Consider the following 26,233-nt stretch of genomic DNA (forward strand, 5'->3'; position numbering starts at 1 on the left):
TTCCTGCTCCCCTCAGGGCAGAGCCGCCGGCCTGAGAATGAGGGCGCTGCTGAGCCCAGGGCCTGGGATGGCCCGTTGCTGCTGTGGTCCCAGAGCTCCACCCGAGACCTGAGGGAAGCCGTCTGCCCGTGAGTCCTCTCCCACTTGTCTGTCAGCTTGTTTGAAGCATGCTGGGTTTTCTGCCCAGCTGGCTAAGGGGAGTCCCTGGAAATGCAAGGGTGTGGGTTTTGGCAGACTTCAGGGAAGACATGCCAGATGAGCCTGGGAGACTCCAGGTTAATCTGGATTCAGGAGATATCTCTTCGGGCCAGCTAGTAATTGTAGGATAAGCCTAATGAGCCTTCAGAGGATGAAGAGAGTAACGTGCCAAGGTAGCAATCGATGTCCTCATTCGAGAGGATGAAGCTGGTGCTCAGAGAAGGGGGGAACTTGGCCACAGCAAGGAGGTGTGCACCCAGACAGGACCCCCCAGATCCGGCCATTGGAGCTCAGGGAGGCCACTGGTGTGGCTTGTCCCTGTGGCAGGGGCCGAGGCAGGCAGCCCACCCTGATTCCTGCGGGGGCCTGACTTGGGAAGTGCCATCTGGTAGCTTTGAGACTCACCAAACCAAATTGCACTGGAGAGAGGAGGGACACCTTCCTTCATCCACCCCCCACCCCCGCCGGATTCCCACATACCCTGACCCCTTTCTCTTGATTTCGGAGCCATTTCCAGAGTCCCGCTCATATGACCTCATTCGAAGTGCACTGTGGACGAGCTGCCATCTGCAGCTGCTACCACAGCAGCCAAGGGCTTTAGCTCCCGACTACCTCCCTTCCTTTGGAACTTGGGGGCCCTCTACTCCCCACTTGCACACCACAGACCTTTGCTGAGGATTGTGGGGACCCTCACTCAGTTTGCAGCACGTTGTAGCCATCCCTGTCCTCCCTTGAAACTCAGCTTGTGAGCTCCTTTGGAGCAGCGTGGCCCACCTGGCTGCAACGGAAGACACAGCTGACAGTGAAACAACAGCTTAGATCTGAGAGCCGGAAAGCTCTGTCAAAAGGGACCTCCCTCTTCACACCGTAGAGGCTGTAGGAGCCGCCAGGCTTTCGGAACCAGTGCTGGGGCCAAAATGACTCCACAGCTGTTTTCCTTCCTGGGGAGGGTTCTGGCTCGAGCGGGAATGGCTCAAGTCTCCTAAGGTTCTGAAAGCCCACTGTGTGCAGATTCACGGTACACAGAGAGGAAAAGGTGGAGTCCTACCCTGGAGGTGGTCACAGCTCACGGATGAGCCAGGCAGGCAGGCAGGCAGGGCATGAGAACACCTGAGCTGCCTTCATGAGTGAATGGTGTGGGGGCAGAGGAAGAGAAGCCGGTCTGCTCCCTCGTGTGGTGCCCAGGGCAGGTTGTCCCCAGAGGAAACCCTTACGACGGTGAGGACTATCACTGCTGTTTCCCAAGGGGTTCCGTCGGTGCGTGTCTTCCCCGGAGCGGTCAGGCCGTCTCTCAAGTACACTGGCCATGGGCATTGCCTCTCCTTGGAACTTCCCATGTGTTTCTCTTTTTTATGGAACAGTGATTTTCTAGAGTGGTTCTGGGCCACAAGGATGTTGGGTCATTTTCTAGCCTTCTGTCATGAAGAACGCTTTCCTGGGCATGGGGGTGGTTTGTTGTTCCAGCTCCCTTTCTTGGCTTCTTTTGGGAGCTGGTGCAACAAGAGGAGCTCAGCCTCTGCCTTCTGGCTGAGATGTCACCCTTCAAACAGCAATGCCTGCCTGGAGATAATGATGGCAGTTGCCAAAAGGGCTTCGTTTGGCACATGGTATCTTGAAAGGACGTACACCGTCCTTTCAGCTATCAAAGGCTAGTTCAAATGACATAAAAATGAGAACTCTCCAATGGAGTCTTACAATAGGTGGAGAGTCCGAAAAACACTCCTTCAGTCATTTCACTGAGAGTCATTGTTTGGGGACACCAAGAATATAGGAAGGAATGCAGAAAGAAAAGATGAAATTGTGTTCAGGATCGGGGGGAGGGATGAACAGGGCGTGCTTGCCTTGAATCCAGGCTTTGTTGGGGGGTGGGGCATAAAGATCGAACGGGTCTGAAACTACAAAGTGGTGATGGTAACACAGTATCACCAGAGTTACACAACAGTGATCCCAGATTGCAACAATGATGAAAAAGTTTACTAATCCCAACTTAAAAAACAAAAATACAGGAAACCATACAAAAAATAAAACATCACCAGAAAGGTGGAAAGAAACCAAATGCAAAGCAGTTCAGGGGAAAGGAACTCCATGTCCCCTGGGGGCAGACCGAGTTGCCGGCATCCACGGTGAGCAGACAGGGATGGAGGCTGCAGAGCCGACCGCTCCCCTGGACGTGGTGTTTCCGGCAAGGGCTCTGGGTCTCTGTCCAGAGCGGGGGCTCTTTCTCCCTGCAGGGCTGGGTGAGTGATCGTGGGCATCTGGGTGTTGCGCGGGAGCCAGGGCAGGCTCTCCCTGCCGAGGCGGTGACTCCTCCTCTGCCTCGGGTTCTCTTGCCAAAGCCCGAGCAGGTAGAGGTGCACGTGGAGGTGGAGGTTCTCGCTGAGGGGGTGGGACATCATCTCACCCAGGGGGTGCCTGGGGCTGGGGGTCCTGCAGGCACGGAGATCCGATCTGCCCGGTGTGCTGGCCAGTACCCAGCTGGCCTGGTGTCTCTGCGAGGGCAAGTCTCGGTTCTCCATCTGCCCTCGGTGGATCCCTGGGTCCTGCACCTGGAGCCACCACCTCTTTAGGGACAGGTCTGGGAAGTGGAGCCTGGTTCCAGTTGGAGGCCAGTGCTAGAGTTGGGGGAGAAGCAAAGTTTGCCCACAGGCCAGCCTTGGCATGTGCGTACCCCGGGACAGAAACCTTCCAAGAGGTTCCCAAAGAATACCCAGCGTCAGATGTCTTTTGGGACTGAAGTGTGCAAGATGGGGGGCGGGGGGTGTGAGGCCAGCGCTTGCTGCAGGCCCAGCAGCAGCTTTCGGGGACTCGTCCCTGTGTAGCTCAGCACCCCTCCCCACACACTCCCGTGCACCAGCCCCAGCGTCCTCACCTCTGTGCTCTGGCGTGCTGGGCTCCAGGTCCTCCTGGTGCCTCAGAGGCCGGGGTTCTCTGGACTCTGGGTCGGAGCCGGGTGTGCTGAGCTCCGTGGCAGCCTCAGACTGGGCCGCCGGCTGTATCCTGGGCGGTGTCTCGGCAGCAGGCCTTCCCCACCTCCGCGTCTCCCCCGGTGGGGCTGATGCCTCCGTGGGCACGCTGACCTGGAGCCTGCACTGGGCCTCACGGGCGGGCGGGTGGTGCTCCGACCCCTCCCTCTGGGAGCTGGATGGGGTGTCCCCGTCCTCGGCCTCATCACGTGGGAAGCTCTGCAACGACAGTGACCGTCAGCCAGCCATGCTGGGAGTTTTCCGAGCTGGGCCTGGCCAGTGGAGCCGCTGCTTCTGCCTGCTCGAACTTCTCTTCCCAGAAGGGTCAGAGACGTGTGTCTGCTCAGATCCCCACCCGGGAGGAAAGAGACCCATCTGAGGGTGTGAGGTCAGCCTGGCGGGCCGGCGCTGCCCACACTCTCCCCATCCCGCCCAGCCTGCTCTCCCCTGGGGTGTGGACACAACTTGTCCACAGGCTTCTGACCCCACATCCGCCTGGGCTTCCTTGAGGGGGACACAGCCCGAGGAACCCGCATCCCCACACACAGGCAAAGGACCCGGTGTTTCCGGGTGGCATGGGAGAGGTGGCCTGGCCCGGCCTGGGGCTCCCCGTGTTACCTTTCTGTTTCTCCGGGCAAAGGGCCAGAGGCCTCTCGGGGGTGTCCTGAGCCAACGTCGACAGGGTGCCCACGCACACTGCCTGTGAGCTCTCCTGAGGCCCCGGCCTCTGGGCAGGGGCAAACAGCAGAACATCTTGGCAGCAAGTGATCTGGCTGGGGGCTCCTCTCCGCTCTGGAGGCCTGGATACCCGGATTGCGGGTTCTGTTGGGTTCTGTTGCCGGCAGGTGACATCATCTCCTGGGGTTCGTGCTGAGGTCCCTTCCCCAAAACTTCCCAAGGGAATCTCTGGGTTTCTGACTGCTCGATCACCCCCCTTAGGCCATGTGCAGGCACAGTGACACCCACACGGCCCAGCCCACAGCCCTGGGGAGGCCTGGGTTCAGCCAGGGCCTGAGCTCCGAGGACCATGCTGCTCTCAGACCAGGCTCCTTCTTCTCATAAGTGGTGTGGCCCTTGACAACCATATGCCCCTCAGGGTTTCCCCAGTCTCTCCATCTGCAGAGTGGGGGTCATTCTCCCATCTGCTTCCTAGGCCTGTCGGCCTACGAGCAGCTCCATGCCTTTCCACCTGGGGCCGATATCACGTGGAGCTCGTGCGCTGAGACTTCAGAAAGAAAGATTCCATCCAGGGCTGGCACAGCACAGAATGGGGCAGAACGAGGCCTGGATGCGCCGTGGTACCCAGGAAAAGGCACTCCCCCTCCTGACTGTTTTGAGACCCCGCATCCAAGTTGGAGGACCGAAAGGAAGACTCGAAGGTCTCCCTCTCTTATAGAAAAGATTAGCCAACTTTCTGGTCCTCTGTTTCCATTGAGATTCTGTTGAAGTGTCCCAGCTCGGCTTCTGCGGGTGGCTGAGCTTCTACTGGCTCCCTGCGTTCTTGTCTTTTCCTCTCCAAACCTTCCGTCCTTTTCCCCCTTCTGGGGTGGAAGGGCGCTGTCATTGCTTCTACCTTCGAGACAGATTGAGGAAAAGTCTGGACCATCGACTCCTTTCCTCTCTTTGGTTCCGTGTCTCTCTCTGGCTGTGTCCCTCTCTTTTCCTTTCTCAATTCCGTCTGTGTCTTCCTCTTTCTCTCTCGTGTGTGGATGGATGGATGGATGCTAGGGATGCACATGTATATGATTAGATGAGGGTTATGTTTTAGGGATAGGTTAGAGGGAGAGAAAGGCTTTAGGTCAGAGTTGGTCATGGGGGAAGGGTCAAGGGTGGTGGTGGTGTTTCTTGGAATCTGAGTGCTGTGCATTCTTCCTCTTTCCATATGAACCCCTTCTCAGATACACCACTTGCAAGGAGTCTCTCGTGTTCCGTTTCCTATCTTTTGCATTTGTGAATGCTTAGCTTCTCTGTTGTGAAGAGGTTCCATTGGATGGAAACCCCGTGGTGTACTTCGTTTACCTCTTTCCCTTACTTGAAGAGACCCATTTCGACCTCCGCCCAGCAAATGGCAAGGAGACTCTGATGTTAAGGAGCCTTTGACCTACGCTTCTTTCTAGCTATCTCATGACATCAGTCTTTAGGGTGAGGTTTTTCCCCGATATTGAGGTGGTATGAGATCAAAACCAATAGCGTTCTTCAGATGTAGCTGTCTGGTTTTCCCATGGACATTGATTGAAGAGGCTTTCCTGTTCCCATTTGGATATTCTCCCCGTCTGTGTCAGAGATGAGTTGACCATGGATGCTGGGGTTTGTTTCTGGACCCTCAACTATATTCCATCGATCTGGATCTGTGTGTGTTGTTGTATTCCCAATAGCATACTGTCCTGCTGCTGCTGCTGCTGCGGCTAAGTCACTTCAGTCGTGTCTGACTCTGCATGACCCCATGGCCTGCAGCCTACCAGGCTCCTCCGTCCAGGACATTTTCCAGGCAAGAGTACTGGAGTGGGTCGCCATTGCCTTCTCCGATACTCTCCTGAGGATCCTAGTTTGGTCGTCTAATTTCCTTTCACACAACCTTGGATGTCCGTATCGGGGCTTTTTCGTCGGATTGTATTGACAATGTAGGCTCCTTTCTGTTTCCGTACCCCCTTTGCAATTCTTTGTTCGGTGCGAAAATGCATTGGCATTTTGGGAGGAATAGCATGGAAGCTGTGGATTGCCATGTGGGGCTGTGACATGATTTTCCCAATAGGAATTCTTTCAAGCCCTGAGCACAGCTTCTCTTTCCAGTGATTGGTGTGGGCTTGATCTTCCTCCTTCCATCTCTCGCCGTTTTGTGAGAACAGGTCCATCCTTCCCTTCTGGGGTAGATGGACTCGTGGGTATCACTTCAGTGAATGGCATTGTCAGTGGGGGTGATAATTCCCTTCTCATTGGAAGACTTTGCTGTGAGTATTAGAAATGCAAGTGACTTCTCTTCCCCTTCCTCCCTGTCCATGTCTCAGAGCCACCGGGAAACAGAGGCCTCATCCACGGTCACACAGGCCTGAGGGGGTGCAACTAGACTGTTGTTTCTTCAGGCCCTCAGTGCTGGACATCATCCGGGATACTCTGTGTGTGTCTTCCTCCGTCTGGTGTCCCTTCAGACCTTTCCCTAGTTTTCACAGGCTTGTTGTGTTGGCGTTCTTTGTCTGTTTGGAGACACATCCTTGATAAGCTTTGTGTTTCCACTCATTCGTCTCGCGATGTATGACCTGTCTTTTGCTTTTGTCATGAGGTCTTTCCCACAGTAGATATCTTTGATTTTGCAAAGTCCACTGTATTCTCTGGGTTTTTTTTGTGGACTGCCTTTTAGTTTTGTGTGTGAAGACTCAAAGCACGTGTCCGGTTTCTGCTCATTGTTCTAGATTTGTGACAAGTTTTCATGGAAAGTTTGTCTAGGGATAACTGGAAGTGAACTCGGTGTAAGGTGTCAAGTCTCCATCTCCATTCATGTCATCCCCTGCAGTTTCCAATTCCCTGTTCCTGAGTGGTTTTGGAGACCTTGTGGGAAGGTTGGTTGCATTGGAGTTTGCATTTCCACCTTGATTCGATTCACACTGTTCTGCCCTCAGGGACACTGTCAAGGGGGAGTGAGGAGCAGCCTGCACTTCCAGCAGTGACCACACGGTGGGGCGAGTGCTGCTCTCCCCTCTGGGAGCCCCAGGCCACAGGCATCCCAGTGAGGAGCCAGCTCTGTGCTCAGCTGAAAGGAGTTAGTTAGTCTCTCAGGAGCCTCTGAGCCCTTGCCTTTGGATCACCCAGGGTGGGCATTTACTGGGACAGAAAAAATTGCCCTGAATTCCATGGACGGAAGAGCCTGGCTGTGTAGAGTTCGTGAGTTGCCGTGAATCAGACACAACTGAGGACACAAAAATTCAATAGATTAAAACACTTTTTGGGGGTGGGGGGGAGTGAAAGAGGGTGATGTGGGTTTTTTTGTCTTATATAACAGCCAAGGGAAATCTAGTTTAAACCTAAATTCACATAGATGGGAAAGGTATATCTCTCCGTCACCCTATTTAAAAAAAAAAAACCTACTACACTTTTCTGAAAGTTTATTTAGTAGCTTCCTTGAGCAGTTTACTGTGGAGCATTTTTTTTTTTTTCTGTGACATTGGCCTCATTAAAAAGTACGGTTTGCCTTTACTGGATAATTTTGTTCATTGGTTTCTTAGGGAACCTTGGTAATATTTGAGTTTCCTGGGGAGTATGGTCACATGACCTGGCCCTGGCCAATCGGTGCGTTCCACCTCCCTGGCCACTGTGATTGGCTCCGGGCTGGGGCAGTGCCCAATCGGGGCCCAGGGCCGGGCCTCCCGCTGGAAGCCAGGGGAAGACGAGCTCTCGTCCTGCTGGGGTAGGGGAAGGGGTGGGGCCGGGGCAGGTCAGGCTCCAGCAGTGGGAGGGGCTTGAGGTCCGCCTGCGGCAGTTGGTGACGTTCCTGCTCCCCTCAGGGCAGAGCCGCCGGCCTGAGAATGAGGGCGCTGCTGAGCCCAGGGCCTGGGATGGCCCGTTGCTGCTGTGGTCCCAGAGCTCCACCCGAGACCTGAGGGAAGCCGTCTGCCCGTGAGTCCTCTCCCACTTTTCTGTCAGCTTGATTGAAGCATGCTGGGTTTTCTGCCCAGCTGGCTAAGGGGAGTCCCTGGAAATGCAAGGGTGTGGGTTTTGGCAGACTTCAGGGAAGACATGCCAGATGAGCCTGGGAGACTCCAGGTTAATCTGGATTCAGGAGATATCTCTTCGGGCCAGCTAGTAATTGTAGGATAAGCCTAATGAGCCTTCAGAGGATGAAGAGAGTAACGTGCCAAGGTAGCAATCGATGTCCTCATTCGAGAGGATGAAGCTGGTGCTCAGAGAAGGGGGGAACTTGGCCACAGCAAGGAGGTGTACACCCAGACAGGACCCCCCAGATCCGGCCATTGGAGCTCAGGGAGGCCAATGGTGTGGCTTGTCCCTGTGGCAGGGGCCGAGGCAGGCAGCCCACCCTGATTCCTGTGGGGGCCTGACTTGGGAAGTGCCATCTGGTAGCTTTGAGACTCACCAAACCAAATTGCACTGGAGAGAGGAGGGACACCTTCCTTCATCCACCCCCCACCCCCGCCGGATTCCCACATACCCTGACCCCTTTCTCTTGATTTCGGAGCCATTTCCAGAGTCCCGCTCATATGACCTCATTCGAAGTGCACTGTGGACGAGCTGCCATCTGCAGCTGCTACCACAGCAGCCAAGGGCTTTAGCTCCCGACTACCTCCCTTCCTTTGGAACTTGGGGGCCCTCTACTCCCCACTTGCACACCACAGACCTTTGCTGAGGATTGTGGGGACCCTCACTCAGTTTGCAGCACGTTGTAGCCATCCCTGTCCTCCCTTGAAACTCAGCTTGTGAGCTCCTTTGGAGCAGCGTGGCCCACCTGGCTGCAACGGAAGACACAGCTGACAGTGAAACAACAGCTTAGATCTGAGAGCCGGAAAGCTCTGTCAAAAGGGACCTCCCTCTTCACACCGTAGAGGCTGTAGGAGCCGCCAGGCTTTCGGAACCAGTGCTGGGGCCAAAATGACTCCACAGCTGTTTTCCTTCCTGGGGAGGGTTCTGGCTCGAGCGGGAATGGCTCAAGTCTCCTAAGGTTCTGAAAGCCCACTGTGTGCAGATTCACGGTACACAGAGAGGAAAAGGTGGAGTCCTACCCTGGAGGTGGTCACAGCTCACGGATGAGCCAGGCAGGCAGGCAGGCAGGGCATGAGAACACCTGAGCTGCCTTCATGAGTGAATGGTGTGGGGGCAGAGGAAGAGAAGCCGGTCTGCTCCCTCGTGTGGTGCCCAGGGCAGGTTGTCCCCAGAGGAAACCCTTACGATGGTGAGGACTATCACTGCTGTTTCCCAAGGGGTTCCGTCGGTGCGTGTCTTCCCCGGAGCGGTCAGGCCGTCTCTCAAGTACACTGGCCATGGGCATTGCCTCTCCTTGGAACTTCCCATGCGTTTCTCTTTTTTATGGAACAGTGATTTTCTAGAGTGGTTCTGGGCCACAAGGATGTTGGGTCATTTTCTAGCCTTCTGTCATGAAGAACGCTTTCCTGGGCATGGGGGTGGTTTGTTGTTCCAGCTCCCTTTCTTGGCTTCTTTTGGGAGCTGGTGCAACAAGAGGAGCTCAGCCTCTGCCTTCTGGCTGAGATGTCACCCTTCAAACAGCAATGCCTGCCTGGAGATAATGATGGCAGTTGCCAAAAGGGCTTCGTTTGGCACATGGTATCTTGAAAGGACGTACACCGTCCTTTCAGCTATCAAAGGCTAGTTCAAATGACATAAAAATGAGAACTCTCCAATGGAGTCTTACAGTAGGTGGAGAGTCCGAAAAACACTCCTTCAGTCATTTCACTGAGAGTCATTGATTGGGGACACCAAGAATATAGGAAGGAATGCAGAAAGAAAAGATGAAATTGTGTTCAGGATCGGGGGGAGGGATGAACAGGGCGTGCTTGCCTTGAATCCAGGCTTTGTTGGGGGGTGGGGCATAAAGATCGAACGGGTCTGAAACTACAAAGTGGTGATGGTAACACAGTATCACCAGAGTTACAAAACAGTGATCCCAGATTGCAACAATGATGAAAAAGTTTACTAATCCCAACTTAACCAACAAAAATACAGAAAACCATACAAAAAATAAAACATCACCAGAAAGGTGGAAAGAAACCAAATGCAAAGCAGTTCAGGGGAAAGGAACTCCATGTCCCCTGGGGGCAGACCGAGTTGCCGGCATCCACGGTGAGCAGACAGGGATGGAGGCTGCAGAGCCGACCGCTCCCCTGGACGTGGTGTTTCCGGCAAGGGCTCTGGGTCTCTGTCCAGAGCGGGGGCTCTTTCTCCCTGCAGGGCTGGGTGAGTGATCGTGGGCATCTGGGTGTTGCGCGGGATCCAGGGCAGGCTCTCCCTGCCGAGGCGGTGACTCCTCCTCTGCCTCGGGTTCTCTTGCCAAAGCCCGAGCAGGTAGAGGTGCACGTGGAGGTGGAGGTTCTCGCTGAGGCGGTGGGACATCAGTGCCTGGGGCTGGGGGTCCTGCAGGCACGGAGATCCGATCTGCCCGGTGTGCTGGCCAGTACCCAGCTGGCCTGGTGTCTCTGCGAGGGCAAGTCTCGGTTCTCCATCTGCCCTCGGTGGATCCCTGGGTCCTGCACCTGGAGCCACCACCTCTTTAGGGACAGGTCTGGGAAGTGGAGCCTGGTTCCAGTTGGAGGCCAGTGCTAGAGTTGGGGGAGAAGCAAGGTTTGCCCACAGGCCAGCCTTGGCATGTGCGTACCCCGGGACAGAAACCTTCCAAGAGGTTCCCAAAGAATACCCAGCGTCAGATGTCTTTTGGGACTGAAGTGTGCAAGATGGGGGGCGGGGGGTGTGAGGCCAGCGCTTGCTGCAGGCCCAGCAGCAGCTTTCGGGGACTCGTCCCTGTGTAGCTCAGCACCCCTCCCCACACACTCCCGTGCACCAGCCCCAGCGTCCTCACCTCTGTGCTCTGGCGTGCTGGGCTCCAGGTCCTCCTGGTGCCTCAGAGGCCGGGGTTCTCTGGACTCTGGGTCGGAGCCGGGTGTGCTGAGCTCCGTGGCAGCCTCAGACTGGGCCGCCGGCTGTATCCTGGGCGGTGTCTCGGCAGCAGGCCTTCCCCACCTCCGCGTCTCCCCCGGTGGGGCTGATGCCTCCGTGGGCACGCTGACCTGGAGCCTGCACTGGGCCTCACGGGCGGGCGGGTGGTGCACCGACCCCTCCCTCTGAGAGCTGGATGGGGTGTCCCCGTCCTCGGCCTCATCACGTGGGAAGCTCTGCAACGACAGTGACCGTCAGCCAGCCATGCTGGGAGTTTTCCGAGCTGGGCCTGGCCAGTGGAGCCGCTGCTTCTGCCTGCTCGAACTTCTCTTCCCAGAAGGGTCAGAGACGTGTGTCTGCTCAGATCCCCACCCGGGAGGAAAGAGACCCATCTGAGGGTGTGAGGTCAGCCTGGGTGGCCGGCGCTGCCCACACTCTCCCCATCCCACCCAGCCTGCTCTCCCCTGGGGTGTGGACACAACTTGTCCACAGGCTTCTGACCCCACATCCGCCTGGGCTTCCTTGAGGGGGACACAGCCCGAGAAACCCGCATCCCCACACACAGGCAAAGGACCCGGTGTTTCCGGGTGGCATGGGAGAGGTGGCCTGGCCCGGCCTGGGGCTCCCCGTGTTACCTTTCTGTTTCTCCGGGCAAAGGGCCAGAGGCCTCTCGGGTGTGTCCTGAGCCAACGTCGACAGGGTGCCCACGCACACTGCCTGTGAGCTCTCCTGAGGCCCCGGCCCCTGGGCAGGGGCAAACAGCAGAACATCTTGGCAGCAAGTGATCTGGCTGGGGGCTCCTCTCCGCTCTGGAGGCCTGGATACCCGGATTGCGGGTTCTGTTGGGTTCTGTTGCCGGCAGGTGACATCATTTCCTGGGGTTCGTGCTGAGGTCCCTTCCCCAAAACTTCCCAAGGGAATCTCTGGGTTTCTGACTGCTCGATCACCCCCCTTAGGCCATGTGCAGGCACAGTGACACCCACACGGCCCAGCCCACAGCCCTGGGGAGGCCTGGGTTCAGCCAGGGCCTGAGCTCCGAGGACCATGCTGCTCTCAGACCAGGCTCCTTCTTCTCATAAGTGGTGTGGCCCTTGACAACCATATGCCCCTCAGGGTTTCCCCAGTCTCTCCATCTGCAGAGTGGGGGTCATTCTCCCATCTGCTTCCTAGGCCTGTCGGCCTACGAGCAGCTCCATGCCTTTCCACCTGGGGCCGATATCACGTGGAGCTCGTGCGCTGAGACTTCAGAAAGAAAGATTCCATCCAGGGCTGGCACAGCACAGAATGGGGCAGAACGAGGCCTGGATGCGCCGTGGTACCCAGGAAAAGGCACTCCCCCTCCTGACTGTTTTGAGACCCCGCATCCAAGTTGGAGGACCGAAAGGAAGACTCGAAGGTCTCCCTCTCTTATAGAAAAGAGTAGCCAACTTTCTGGTCCTCTGTTTCCATTGAGATTCTGTTGAAGTGTCCCAGCTCGGCTTCTGCGGGTGGCTGAGCTTCTACTGGCTCCCTGCGTTCTTGTCTTTTCCTCTCCAAACCTTCCGTCCTTTTCCCCCTTCTGGGGTGGAAGGGCGCTGTCATTGCTTCTACCTTCGAGACAGATTGAGGAAAAGTCTGGACCATCGACTCCTTTCCTCTCTTTGGTTCCGTGTCTCTCTCTGGCTGTGTCCCTCTCTTTTCCTTTCTCAATTCCGTCTGTGTCTTCCTCTTTCTCTCTCGTGTGTGGATGGATGGATGGATGCTAGGGATGCACATGTATATGATTAGATGAGGGTTATGTTTTAGGGATAGGTTAGAGGGAGAGAAAGGCTTTAGGTCAGAGTTGGTCATGGGGGATGTGTCAAGGGTGGTGGTGGTGTTTCTTGGAATCTGAGTGCTGTGCATTCTTCGTCTCTTTCCATATGAACCCCTTCTCAGATACACCACTTGCAAGGAGTCTCTCGTGTTCCGTTTCCTATCTTTTGCATTTGTGAATGCTTAGCTTCTCTGTTGTGAAGAGGTTCCATTGGATGGAAACCCCGTGGTGTACTTCGTTTACCTCTTTCCCTTACTTGAAGAGACCCATTTCGACCTCCGCCCAGCAAATGGCAAGGAGACTCTGATGTTAAGGAGCCTTTGACCTACGCTTCTTTCTAGCTATCTCATGACATCAGTCTTTAGGGTGAGGTTTTTCCCCGATATTGAGGTGGTATGAGATCAAAACCAATAGCGTTCTTCAGATGTAGCTGTCTGGTTTTCCCATGGACATTGATTGAAGAGGCTTTCCTGTTCCCATTTGGATATTCTCCCCGTCTGTGTCAGAGATGAGTTGACCATGGATGCTGGGGTTTGTTTCTGGACCCTCAACTTTATTCCATCGATCTGGATCTGTGTGTGTTGTTGTATTCCCAATAGCATACTGTCCTGCTGCTGCTGCTGCTGCGGCTAAGTCACTTCAGTCGTGTCTGACTCTGCATGACCCCATGGCCTGCAGCCTACCAGGCTCCTCCGTCCAGGACATTTTCCAGGCAAGAGTACTGGAGTGGGTCGCCATTGCCTTCTCCGATACTCTCCTGAGGATCCTAGTTTGGTCGTCTAATTTCCTTTCACACAACCTTGGATGTCCGTATCGGGGCTTTTTCGTCGGATTGTATTGACAATGTAGGCTCCTTTCTGTTTCCGTACCCCCTTTGCAATTCTTTGTTCGGTGCGAAAATGCATTGGCATTTTGGGAGGAATAGCATGGAAGCTGTGGATTGCCATGTGGGGCTGTGACATGATTTTCCCAATAGGAATTCTTTCAAGCCCTGAGCACAGCTTCTCTTTCCAGTGATTGGTGTGGGCTTGATCTTCCTCCTTCCATCTCTCGCCGTTTTGTGAGAACAGGTCCATCCTTCCCTTCTGGGGTAGATGGACTCGTGGGTATCACTTCAGTGAATGGCATTGTCAGTGGGGGTGATAATTCCCTTCTCATTGGAAGACTTTGCTGTGAGTATTAGAAATGCAAGTGACTTCTCTTCCCCTTCCTCCCTGTCCATGTCTCAGAGCCACCGGGAAACAGAGGCCTCATCCACGGTCACACAGGCCTGAGGGGGTGCAACTAGACTGTTGTTTCTTCAGGCCCTCAGTGCTGGACATCATCCGGGATACTCTGTGTGTGTCTTCCTCCGTCTGGTGTCCCTTCAGACCTTTCCCTAGTTTTCACAGGCTTGTTGTGTTGGCGTTCTTTGTCTGTTTGGAGACACATCCTTGATAAGCTTTGTGTTTCCACTCATTCGTCTCGCGATGTATGACCTGTCTTTTGCTTTTGTCATGAGGTCTTTCCCACAGTAGATATCTTTGATTTTGCAAAGTCCACTGTATTCTCTGGGTTTTTTTTGTGGACTGCCTTTTAGTTTTGTGTGTGAAGACTCAAAGCACGTGTCCGGTTTCTGCTCATTGTTCTTCTAGATTTGTGACAAGTTTTCATGGAAAGTTTGTCTAGGGATAACTGGAAGTGAACTCGGTGTAAGGTGTCAAGTCTCCATCTCCATTCATGTCATCCCCTGCAGTTTCCAATTCCCTGTTCCTGAGTGGTTTTGGAGACCTTGTGGGAAGTTTGGTTGCATTGGAGTTTGCATTTCCACCTTGATTCGATTCACACTGTTCTGCCCTCAGGGACACTGTCAAGGGGGAGTGAGGAGCAGCCTGCACTTCCAGCAGTGACCACACGGTGGGGCGAGTGCTGCTCTCCCCTCTGGGAGCCCCAGGCCACAGGCATCCCAGTGAGGAGCCAGCTCTGTGCTCAGCTGAAAGGAGTTAGTTAGTCTCTCAGGAGCCTCTGAGCCCTTGCCTTTGGATCACCCAGGGTGGGCATTTACTGGGACAGAAAAAATTGCCCTGAATTCCATGGACGGAAGAGCCTGGCTGTGTAGAGTTCGTGAGTTGCCGTGAATCAGACACAACTGAGGACACAAAAATTCAATAGATTAAAACACTTTTTGGGGGTGGGGGGGAGTGAAAGAGGGTGATGTGGGTTTTTTTGTCTTATATAACAGCCAAGGGAAATCTAGTTTAAACCTAAATTCACATAGATGGGAAAGGTATATCTCTCCGTCACCCTATTTAAAAAAAAAAAACCTACTACACTTTTCTGAAAGTTTATTTAGTAGCTTCCTTGAGCAGTTTACTGTGGAGCATTTTTTTTTTTTTCTGTGACATTGGCCTCATGAAAAAGTACGGTTTGCCTTTACTGGATAATTTTGTTCATTGGTTTCTTAGGGAACCTTGGTAATATTTGAGTTTCCTGGGGAGTATGGTCACATGACCTGGCCCTGGCCAATCGGTGCGTTCCACCTCCCTGGCCACTGTGATTGGCTCCGGGCTGGGGCAGTGCCCAATCGGGGCCCAGGGCCGGGCCTCCCGTTGGAAGCCAGGGGAAGACGAGCTCTCGTCCTGCTGGGGTAGGGGAAGGGGTGGGGCCGGGGCAGGTCAGGCTCCAGCAGTGGGAGGGGCTTGAGGTCCGCCTGCGGCAGTTGGTGACGTTCCTGCTCCCCTCAGGGCAGAGCCGCCGGCCTGAGAATGAGGGCGCTGCTGAGCCCAGGGCCTGGGATGGCCCGTTGCTGCTGTGGTCCCAGAGCTCCACCCGAGACCTGAGGGAAGCCGTCTGCCCGTGAGTCCTCTCCCACTTGTCTGTCAGCTTGTTTGAAGCATGCTGGGTTTTCTGCCCAGCTGGCTAAGGGGAGTCCCTGGAAATGCAAGGGTGTGGGTTTTGGCAGACTTCAGGGAAGACATGCCAGATGAGCCTGGGAGACTCCAGGTTAATCTGGATTCAGGAGATATCTCTTCGGGCCAGCTAGTAATTGTAGGATAAGCCTAATGAGCCTTCAGAGGATGAAGAGAGTAACGTGCCAAGGTAGCAATCGATGTCCTCATTCGAGAGGATGAAGCTGGTGCTCAGAGAAGGGGGGAACTTGGCCACAGCAAGGAGGTGTGCACCCAGACAGGACCCCCCAGATCCGGCCATTGGAGCTCAGGGAGGCCACTGGTGTGGCTTGTCCCTGTGGCAGGGCCCGAGGCAGGCAGCCCACCCTGATTCCTGCGGGGGCCTGACTTGGGAAGTGCCATCTGGTAGCTTTGAGACTCACCAAACCAAATTGCACTGGAGAGAGGAGGGACACCTTCCTTCATCCACCCCCCACCCCCGCCGGATTCCCGCATACCCTGACCCCTTTCTCTTGATTTCGGAGCCATTTCCAGAGTCCCGCTCATATGACCTCATTCGAAGTGCACTGTGGACGAGCTGCCATCTGCAGCTGCTACCACAGCAGCCAAGGGCTTTAGCTCCCGACTACCTCCCTTCCTTTGGAACTTGGGGGCCCTCTACTCCCCACTTGCACACCACAGACCTTTGCTGAGGATTGTGGGGACCCTCACTCAGTTTGCAGCACGTTGTAGCCATCCCTGTCCTCCCTTGAAACTCAGCTTGTGAGCTCCTTTGGAGCAGCGTGGCCCACCTGGCTGCAACGGAAGACACAGCTGACAGTGAAACAACAGCTTAGATCTGAGAGCCGGAAAGCTCTGTCAAAAGGGACCTCCCTCTTCACACCGTAGAGGCTGTAGGAGCCGCCAGGCTTTCGGAACCAGTGCTGGGGCCAAAATGACTCCACAGCTGTTTTCCTTCCTGGGGAGGGTTCTGGCTCGAGCGGGAATGGCTCAAGTCTCCTAAGGTTCTGAAAGCCCACTGTGTGCAGATTCACGGTACACAGAGAGGAAAAGGTGGAGTCCTACCCTGGAGGTGGTCACAGCTCACGGATGAGCCAGGCAGGCAGGCAGGCAGGGCATGAGAACACCTGAGCTGCCTTCATGAGTGAATGGTGTGGGGGCAGAGGAAGAGAAGCCGGTCTGCTCCCTCGTGTGGTGCCCAGGGCAGGTTGTCCCCAGAGGAAACCCTTACGACGGTGAGGACTATCACTGCTGTTTCCCAAGGGGTTCCGTCGGTGCGTGTCTTCCCCGGAGCGGTCAGGCCGTCTCTCAAGTACACTGGCCATGGGCATTGCCTCTCCTTGGAACTTCCCATGTGTTTCTCTTTTTTATGGAACAGTGATTTTCTAGAGTGGTTCTGGGCCACAAGGATGTTGGGTCATTTTCTAGCCTTCTGTCATGAAGAACGCTTTCCTGGGCATGGGGGTGGTTTGTTGTTCCAGCTCCCTTTCTTGGCTTCTTTTGGGAGCTGGTGCAACAAGAGGAGCTCAGCCTCTGCCTTCTGGCTGAGATGTCACCCTTCAAACAGCAATGCCTGCCTGGAGATAATGATGGCAGTTGCCAAAAGGGCTTCGTTTGGCACATGGTATCTTGAAAGGACGTACACCGTCCTTTCAGCTATCAAAGGCTAGTTCAAATGACATAAAAATGAGAACTCTCCAATGGAGTCTTACAATAGGTGGAGAGTCCGAAAAACACTCCTTCAGTCATTTCACTGAGAGTCATTGTTTGGGGACACCAAGAATATAGGAAGGAATGCAGAAAGAAAAGATGAAATTGTGTTCAGGATCGGGGGGAGGGATGAACAGGGCGTGCTTGCCTTGAATCCAGGCTTTGTTGGGGGGTGGGGCATAAAGATCGAACGGGTCTGAAACTACAAAGTGGTGATGGTAACACAGTATCACCAGAGTTACACAACAGTGATCCCAGATTGCAACAATGATGAAATAGTTTACTAATCCCAACTTAAAAAACAAAAATACAGGAAACCATACAAAAACTAAAACATCACCAGAAAGGTGGAAACAAACCAAATGCAAAGCAGTTCAGGGGAAAGGAACTCCATGTCCCCTGGGGGCAGACCGAGTTGCCGGCATCCACGGTGAGCAGACAGGGATGGAGGCTGCAGAGCCGACCGCTCCCCTGGACGTGGTGTTTCCGGCAAGGGCTCTGGGTCTCTGTCCAGAGCGGGGGCTCTTTCTCCCTGCAGGGCTGGGTGAGTGATCGTGGGCATCTGGGTGTTGCGCGGGAGCCAGGGCAGGCTCTCCCTGCCGAGGCGGTGACTCCTCCTCTGCCTCGGGTTCTCTTGCCAAAGCCCGAGCAGGTAGAGGTGCACGTGGAGGTGGAGGTTCTCGCTGAGGGGGTGGGACATCAGTGCCTGGGGCTGGGGGTCCTGCAGGCACGGAGATCCGATCTGCCCGGTGTGCTGGCCAGTACCCTGCTGGCCTGGTGTCTCTGCGAGGGCAAGTCTCGGTTCTCCATCTGCCCTCGGTGGATCCCTGGGTCCTGCACCTGGAGCCACCACCTCTTTAGGGACAGGTCTGGGAAGTGGAGCCTGGTTCCAGTTGGAGGCCAGTGCTAGAGTTGGGGGAGAAGCAAAGTTTGCCCACAGGCCAGCCTTGGCATGTGTGTACCCCGGGACAGAAACCTTCCAAGAGGTTCCCAAAGAATACCCAGCGTCAGATGTCTTTTGGGACTGAAGTGTGCAAGATGGGGGGCGGGGGGTGTGAGGCCAGCGCTTGCTGCAGGCCCAGCAGCAGCTTTCGGGGACTCGTCCCTGTGTAGCTCAGCACCCCTCCCCACACACTCCCGTGCACCAGCCCCAGCGTCCTCACCTCTGTGCTCTGGCGTGCTGGGCTCCAGGTCCTCCTGGTGCCTCAGAGGCCGGGGTTCTCTGGACTCTGGGTCGGAGCCGGGTGTGCTGAGCTCCGTGGCAGCCTCAGACTGGGCCGCCGGCTGTATCCTGGGCGGTGTCTCGGCAGCAGGCCTTCCCCACCTCCGCGTCTCCCCCGGTGGGGCTGATGCCTCCGTGGGCACGCTGACCTGGAGCCTGCACTGGGCCTCACGGGCGGGCGGGTGGTGCTCCGACCCCTCCCTCTGGGAGCTGGATGGGGTGTCCCCGTCCTCGGCCTCATCACGTGGGAAGCTCTGCAACGACAGTGACCGTCAGCCAGCCATGCTGGGAGTTTTCCGAGCTGGGCCTGGCCAGTGGAGCCGCTGCTTCTGCCTGCTCGAACTTCTCTTCCCAGAAGGGTCAGAGACGTGTGTCTGCTCAGATCCCCACCCGGGAGGAAAGAGACCCATCTGAGGGTGTGAGGTCAGCCTGGCGGGCCGGCGCTGCCCACACTCTCCCCATCCCGCCCAGCCTGCTCTCCCCTGGGGTGTGGACACAACTTGTCCACAGGCTTCTGACCCCACATCCGCCTGGGCTTCCTTGAGGGGGACACAGCCCGAGAAACCCGCATCCCCACACACAGGCAAAGGACCCGGTGTTTCCGGGTGGCATGGGAGAGGTGGCCTGGCCCGGCCTGGGGCTCCCCGTGTTACCTTTCTGTTTCTCCGGGCAAAGGGCCAGAGGCCTCTCGGGGGTGTCCTGAGCCAACGTTGACAGGGTGCCCACGCACACTGCCTGTGAGCTCTCCTGAGGCCCCGGCCTCTGGGCAGGGGCAAACAGCAGAACATCTTGGCAGCAAGTGATCTGGCTGGGGGCTCCTCTCCGCTCTGGAGGCCTGGATACCCGGATTGCGGGTTCTGTTGGGTTCTGTTGCCGGCAGGTGACATCATTTCCTGGGGTTCGTGCTGAGGTCCCTTCCCCAAAACTTCCCAAGGGAATCTCTGGGTTTCTGACTGCTCGATCACCCCCCTTAGGCCATGTGCAGGCACAGTGACACCCACACGGCCCAGCCCACAGCCCTGGGGAGGCCTGGGTTCAGCCAGGGCCTGAGCTCCGAGGACCATGCTGCTCTCAGACCAGGCTCCTTCTTCTCATAAGTGGTGTGGCCCTTGACAACCATATGCCCCTCAGGGTTTCCCCAGTCTCTCCATCTGCAGAGTGGGGGTCATTCTCCCATCTGCTTCCTAGGCCTGTCGGCCTACGAGCAGCTCCATGCCTTTCCACCTGGGGCCGATATCACGTGGAGCTCATGCGCTGAGACTTCAGAAAGAAAGATTCCATCCAGGGCTGACACAGCACAGAATGGGGCAGAACGAGACCTGGATGCGCCGTGGTACCCAGGAAAAGACACTCCCCCTCCTGACTGTTTTGAGACCCCGCATCCAAGTTGGAGGACCGAAAGGAAGACTCGAAGGTCTCCCTCTCTTATAGAAAAGAGTAGCCAACTTTCTGGTCCTCTGTTTCCATTGAGATTCTGTTGAAGTGTCCCAGCTCGGCTTCTGCGGGTGGCTGAGCTTCTAATGGCTCCCTGCGTTCTTGTCTTTTCCTCTCCAAACCTTCCGTCCTTTTCCCCCTTCTGGGGTGGAAGGGCGCTGTCATTGCTTCTACCTTCGAGACAGATTGAGGAAAAGTCTGGACCATCGACTCCTTTCCTCTCTTTGGTTCCGTGTCTCTCTCTGGCTGTGTCCCTCTCTTTTCCTTTCTCAATTCCGTCTGTGTCTTCCTCTTTCTCTCTCGTGTGTGGATGGATGGATGGATGCTAGCGATGCACATGTATATGATTAGATGAGGGTTATATTTTAGGGATAGGTTAGAGGGAGAGAAAGGCTTTAGGTCAGAGTTGGTCATGGGGGAAGGGTCAAGGGTGGTGGTGGTGTTTCTTGGAATCTGAGTGCTGTGCATTCTTCGTCTCTTTCCATATGAACCCCTTCTCAGATACACCTCTTGCAAGGAGTCTCTCGTGTTCCGTTTCCTATCTTTTGCATTTGTGAATGCTTAGCTTCTCTGTTGTGAAGAGGTTCCATTGGATGGAAACCCAGTGGTGTACTTCGTTTACCTCTTTCCCTTACTTGAAGAGACCCATTTCGACCTCCGCCCAGCAAATGGCAAGGAGACTCTGATGTTAAGGAGCCTTTGACCTACGCTTCTTTGTAGCTATCTCATGACATCAGTCTTTAGGGTGAGGTTTTTCCCCGATATTGAGGTGGTATGAGATCAAAACCAATAGCGTTCTTCAGATGTAGCTGTCTGGTTTTCCCATGGACATTGATTGAAGAGGCTTTCCTGTTCCCATTTGGATATTCTCCCCGTCTGTGTCAGAGATGAGTTGACCATGGATGCTGGGGTTTGTTTCTGGACCCTCAACTTTATTCCATCGATCTGGATCTGTGTGTGTTGTTGTATTCCCAATAGCATACTGTCCTGCTGCTGCTGCTGCTGCGGCTAAGTCACTTCAGTCGTGTCTGACTCTGCATGACCCCATGGCCTGCAGCCTACCAGGCTCCTCCGTCCAGGACATTTTCCAGGCAAGAGTACTGGAGTGGGTCGCCATTGCCTTCTCCGATACTCTCCTGAGGATCCTAGTTTGGTCGTCTAATTTCCTTTCACACAACCTTGGATGTCCGTATCGGGGCTTTTTCGTCGGATTGTATTGACAATGTAGGCTCCTTTCTGTTTCCGTACCCCCTTTGCAATTCTTTGTTCGGTGCGAAAATGCATTGGCATTTTGGGAGGAATAGCATGGAAGCTGTGGATTGCCATGTGGGGCTGTGACATGATTTTCCCAATAGGAATTCTTTCAAGCCCTGAGCACAGCTTCTCTTTCCAGTGATTGGTGTGGGCTTGATCTTCCTCCTTCCATCTCTCGCCGTTTTGTGAGAACAGGTCCATCCTTCCCTTCTGGGGTAGATGGACTCGTGGGTATCACTTCAGTGAATGGCATTGTCAGTGGGGGTGATAATTCCCTTCTCATTGGAAGACTTTGCTGTGAGTATTAGAAATGCAAGTGACTTCTCTTCCCCTTCCTCCCTGTCCATGTCTCAGAGCCACCGGGAAACAGAGGCCTCATCCACGGTCACACAGGCCTGAGGGGGTGCAACTAGACTGTTGTTTCTTCAGGCCCTCAGTGCTGGACATCATCCGGGATACTCTGTGTGTGTCTTCCTCCGTCTGGTGTCCCTTCAGACCTTTCCCTAGTTTTCACAGGCTTGTTGTGTTGGCGTTCTTTGTCTGTTTGGAGACACATCCTTGATAAGCTTTGTGTTTCCACTCATTCGTCTCGCGATGTATGACCTGTCTTTTGCTTTTGTCATGAGGTCTTTCCCACAGTAGATATCTTTGATTTTGCAAAGTCCACTGTATTCTCTGGGTTTTTTTTTGTGGACTGCCTTTTAGTTTTGTGTGTGAAGACTCAAAGCACGTGTCCGGTTTCTGCTCATTGTTCTTCTAGATTTGTGACAAGTTTTCATGGAAAGTTTGTCTAGGGATAACTGGAAGTGAACTCGGTGTAAGGTGTCAAGTCTCCATCTCCATTCATGTCATCCCCTGCAGTTTCCAATTCCCTGTTCCTGAGTGGTTTTGGAGACCTTGTGGGAAGGTTGGTTGCATTGGAGTTTGCATTTCCACCTTGATTCGATTCACACTGTTCTGCCCTCAGGGACACTGTCAAGGGGGAGTGAGGAGCAGCCTGCACTTCCAGCAGTGACCACACGGTGGGGCGAGTGCTGCTCTCCCCTCTGGGAGCCCCAGGCCACAGGCATCCCAGTGAGGAGCCAGCTCTGTGCTCAGCTGAAAGGAGTTAGTTAGTCTCTCAGGAGCCTCTGAGCCCTTGCCTTTGGATCACCCAGGGTGGGCATTTACTGGGACAGAAAAAATTGCCCTGAATTCCATGGACGGAAGAGCCTGGCTGTGTAGAGTTCGTGAGTTGCCGTGAATCAGACACAACTGAGGACACAAAAATTCAATAGATTAAAACACTTTTTGGGGGTGGGGGGGAGTGAAAGAGGGTGATGTGGGTTTTTTTGTCTTATATAACAGCCAAGGGAAATCTAGTTTAAACCTAAATTCACATAGATGGGAAAGGTATATCTCTCCGTCACCCTATTTAAAAAAAAAAAACCTACTACACTTTTCTGAAAGTTTATTTAGTAGCTTCCTTGAGCAGTTTACTGTGGAGCATTTTTTTTTTTTTCTGTGACATTGGCCTCATGAAAAAGTACGGTTTGCCTTTACTGGATAATTTTGTTCATTGGTTTCTTAGGGAACCTTGGTAATATTTGAGTTTCCTGGGGAGTATGGTCACATGACCTGGCCCTGGCCAATCGGTGCATTCCACCTCCCTGGCCACTGTGATTGGCTCCGGGCTGGGGCAGTGCCCAATCGGGGCCCAGGGCCGGGCCTCCCGTTGGAAGCCAGGGGAAGACGAGCTCTCGTCCTGCTGGGGTAGGGGAAGGGGTGGGGCCGGGGCAGGTCAGGCTCCAGCAGTGGGAGGGGCTTGAGGTCCGCCTGCGGCAGTTGGTGACGTTCCTGCTCCCCTCAGGGCAGAGCCGCCGGCCTGAGAATGAGGGCGCTGCTGAGCCCAGGGCCTGGGATGGCCCGTTGCTGCTGTGGTCCCAGAGCTCCACCCGAGACCTGAGGGAAGCCGTCTGCCCGTGAGTCCTCTCCCACTTGTCTGTCAGCTTGTTTGAAGCATGCTGGGTTTTCTGCCCAGCTGGCTAAGGGGAGTCCCTGGAAATGCAAGGGTGTGGGTTTTGGCAGACTTCAGGGAAGACATGCCAGATGAGCCTGGGAGACTCCAGGTTAATCTGGATTCAGGAGATATCTCTTCGGGCCAGCTAGTAATTGTAGGATAAGCCTAATGAGCCTTCAGAGGATGAAGAGAGTAACGTGCCAAGGTAGCAATCGATGTCCTCATTCGAGAGGATGAAGCTGGTGCTCAGAGAAGGGGGGAACTTGGCCACAGCAAGGAGGTGTGCACCCAGACAGGACCCCCCAGATCCGGCCATTGGAGCTCAGGGAGGCCACTGGTGTGGCTTGTCCCTGTGGCAGGGCCCGAGGCAGGCAGCCCACCCTGATTCCTGCGGGGGCCTGACTTGGGAAGTGCCATCTGGTAGCTTTGAGACTCACCAAACCAAATTGCACTGGAGAGAGGAGGGACACCTTCCTTCATCCACCCCCCACCCCCGCCGGATTCCCGCATACCCTGACCCCTTTCTCTTGATTTCGGAGCCATTTCCAGAGTCCCGCTCATATGACCTCATTCGAAGTGCACTGTGGACGAGCTGCCATCTGCAGCTGCTACCACAGCAGCCAAGGGCTTTAGCTCCCGACTACCTCCCTTCCTTTGGAACTTGGGGGCCCTCTACTCCCCACTTGCACACCACAGACCTTTGCTGAGGATTGTGGGGACCCTCACTCAGTTTGCAGCACGTTGTAGCCATCCCTGTCCTCCCTTGAAACTCAGCTTGTGAGCTCCTTTGGAGCAGCGTGGCCCACCTGGCTGCAACGGAAGACACAGCTGACAGTGAAACAACAGCTTAGATCTGAGAGCCGGAAAGCTCTGTCAAAAGGGACCTCCCTCTTCACACCGTAGAGGCTGTAGGAGCCGCCAGGCTTTCGGAACCAGTGCTGGGGCCAAAATGACTCCACAGCTGTTTTCCTTCCTGGGGAGGGTTCTGGCTCGAGCGGGAATGGCTCAAGTCTCCTAAGGTTCTGAAAGCCCACTGTGTGCAGATTCACGGTACACAGAGAGGAAAAGGTGGAGTCCTACCCTGGAGGTGGTCACAGCTCACGGATGAGCCAGGCAGGCAGGCAGGCAGGGCATGAGAACACCTGAGCTGCCTTCATGAGTGAATGGTGTGGGGGCAGAGGAAGAGAAGCCGGTCTGCTCCCTCGTGTGGTGCCCAGGGCAGGTTGTCCCCAGAGGAAACCCTTACGACGGTGAGGACTATCACTGCTGTTTCCCAAGGGGTTCCGTCGGTGCGTGTCTTCCCCGGAGCGGTCAGGCCGTCTCTCAAGTACACTGGCCATGGGCATTGCCTCTCCTTGGAACTTCCCATGTGTTTCTCTTTTTTATGGAACAGTGATTTTCTAGAGTGGTTCTGGGCCACAAGGATGTTGGGTCATTTTCTAGCCTTCTGTCATGAAGAACGCTTTCCTGGGCATGGGGGTGGTTTGTTGTTCCAGCTCCCTTTCTTGGCTTCTTTTGGGAGCTGGTGCAACAAGAGGAGCTCAGCCTCTGCCTTCTGGCTGAGATGTCACCCTTCAAACAGCAATGCCTGCCTGGAGATAATGATGGCAGTTGCCAAAAGGGCTTCGTTTGGCACATGGTATCTTGAAAGGACGTACACCGTCCTTTCAGCTATCAAAGGCTAGTTCAAATGACATAAAAATGAGAACTCTCCAATGGAGTCTTACAGTAGGTGGAGAGTCCGAAAAACACTCCTTCAGTCATTTCACTGAGAGTCATTGATTGGGGACACCAAGAATATAGGAAGGAATGCAGAAAGAAAAGATGAAATTGTGTTCAGGATCGGGGGGAGGGATGAACAGGGCGTGCTTGCCTTGAATCCAGGCTTTGTTGGGGGGTGGGGCATAAAGATCGAACGGGTCTGAAACTACAAAGTGGTGATGGTAACACAGTATCACCAGAGTTACACAAGAGTGATCCCAGATTGCAACAATGATGAAAAAGTTTACTAATCGCAACTTAACCAACAAAAATACAGGAAACCATACAAAAAATAAAACATCACAAGAAAGGTGGAAAGAAACCAAATGCAAAGCAGTTCAGGGGAAAGGAACTCCATGTCCCCTGGGGGCAGACCGAGTTGCCGGCATCCACGGTGAGCAGACAGGGATGGAGGCTGCAGAGCCGACCGCTCCCCTGGACGTGGTGTTTCCGGCAAGGGCTCTGGGTCTCTGTCCAGAGCGGGGGCTCTTTCTCCCTGCAGGGCTGGGTGAGTGATCATGGGCATCTGGGTGTTGCGCGGGAGCCAGGGCAGGCTCTCCCTGCCGAGGCGGTGACTCCTCCTCTGCCTCGGGTTCTCTTGCCAAAGCCCGAGCAGGTAGAGGTGCACGTGGAGGTGGAGGTTCTCGCTGAGGGGGTGGGACATCAGTGCCTGGGGCTGGGGGTCCTGCAGGCACGGAGATCCGATCTGCCCGGTGTGCTGGCCAGTACCCAGCTGGCCTGGTGTCTCTGCGAGGGCAAGACTCGCTTCTCCATCTGCCCTCGGTGGATCCCTGGGTCCTGCACCTGGAGCCACCACCTCTTTAGGGACAGGTCTGGGAAGTGGAGCCTGGTTCCAGTTGGAGGCCAGTGCTAGAGTTGGGGGAGAAGCAAGGTTTGCCCACAGGCCAGCCTTGGCATGTGCGTACCCCGGGACAGAAACCTTCCAAGAGGTTCCCAAAGAATACCCAGCGTCAGATGTCTTTTGGGACTGAAGTGTGCAAGATGGGGGGCGGGGGGTGTGAGGCCAGCGCTTGCTGCAGGCCCAGCAGCAGCTTTTGGGGACTCGTCCCTGTGTAGCTCAGCACCCCTCCCCACACACTCCCGTGCACCAGCCCCAGCGTCCTCACCTCTGTGCTCTGGCGTGCTGGGCTCCAGGTCCTCCTGGTGCCTCAGAGGCCGGGGTTCTCTGGACTCTGGGTCGGAGCCGGGTGTGCTGAGCTCCGTGGCAGCCTCAGACTGGGCCGCCGGCTGTATCCTGGGCGGTGTCTCAGCAGCAGGCCTTCCCCACCTCCGCGTCTCCCCCGGTGGGGCTGATGCCTCCGTGGGCACGCTGACCTGGAGCCTGCACTGGGCCTCACGGGCGGGCGGGTGGTGCTCCGACCCCTCCCTCTGGGAGCT

At 55.2% G+C, this 26,233-nt stretch overlaps 1 protein-coding gene and 1 long non-coding RNA gene across 2 annotated transcripts in view; one reads left to right on the plus strand and one right to left on the minus strand.

The window, feature by feature from the left end:
• LOC145527777 (uncharacterized) overlaps positions 1-26,233 on the plus strand; it is a 170,297-nt gene that overhangs the window by 84,136 nt on the left and 59,928 nt on the right. Inside the window, exons 12-15 of the long non-coding RNA XR_014069858.1 lie at positions 17-128; positions 7,658-7,769; positions 15,291-15,402; positions 22,925-23,036. This is a non-coding gene — a long non-coding RNA (uncharacterized LOC145527777). The remainder of the gene's footprint in view (positions 1-16; positions 129-7,657; positions 7,770-15,290; positions 15,403-22,924; positions 23,037-26,233) is intronic.
• Positions 2,151-3,949, minus strand: LOC145527773 (uncharacterized). Its single transcript, XM_081545846.1, has 3 exons — positions 3,780-3,949; positions 3,068-3,380; positions 2,151-2,810 (listed from the first exon to the last, which is right to left on the minus strand). The coding sequence occupies exons 1-3, from the start codon at positions 3,912-3,914 to the stop codon at positions 2,596-2,598; spliced, it is 663 nt and encodes a 220-aa protein (XP_081401972.1). The 5' UTR covers positions 3,915-3,949; the 3' UTR covers positions 2,151-2,595.

Source organism: Giraffa tippelskirchi, chromosome 11 (assembly GCF_054371585.1).
Source record: "Giraffa tippelskirchi isolate mGirTip1 chromosome 11, T2T-mGirTip1v1.2.pri, whole genome shotgun sequence".
Classification (NCBI taxonomy): Eukaryota; Metazoa; Chordata; class Mammalia; order Artiodactyla; family Giraffidae; genus Giraffa; species Giraffa tippelskirchi.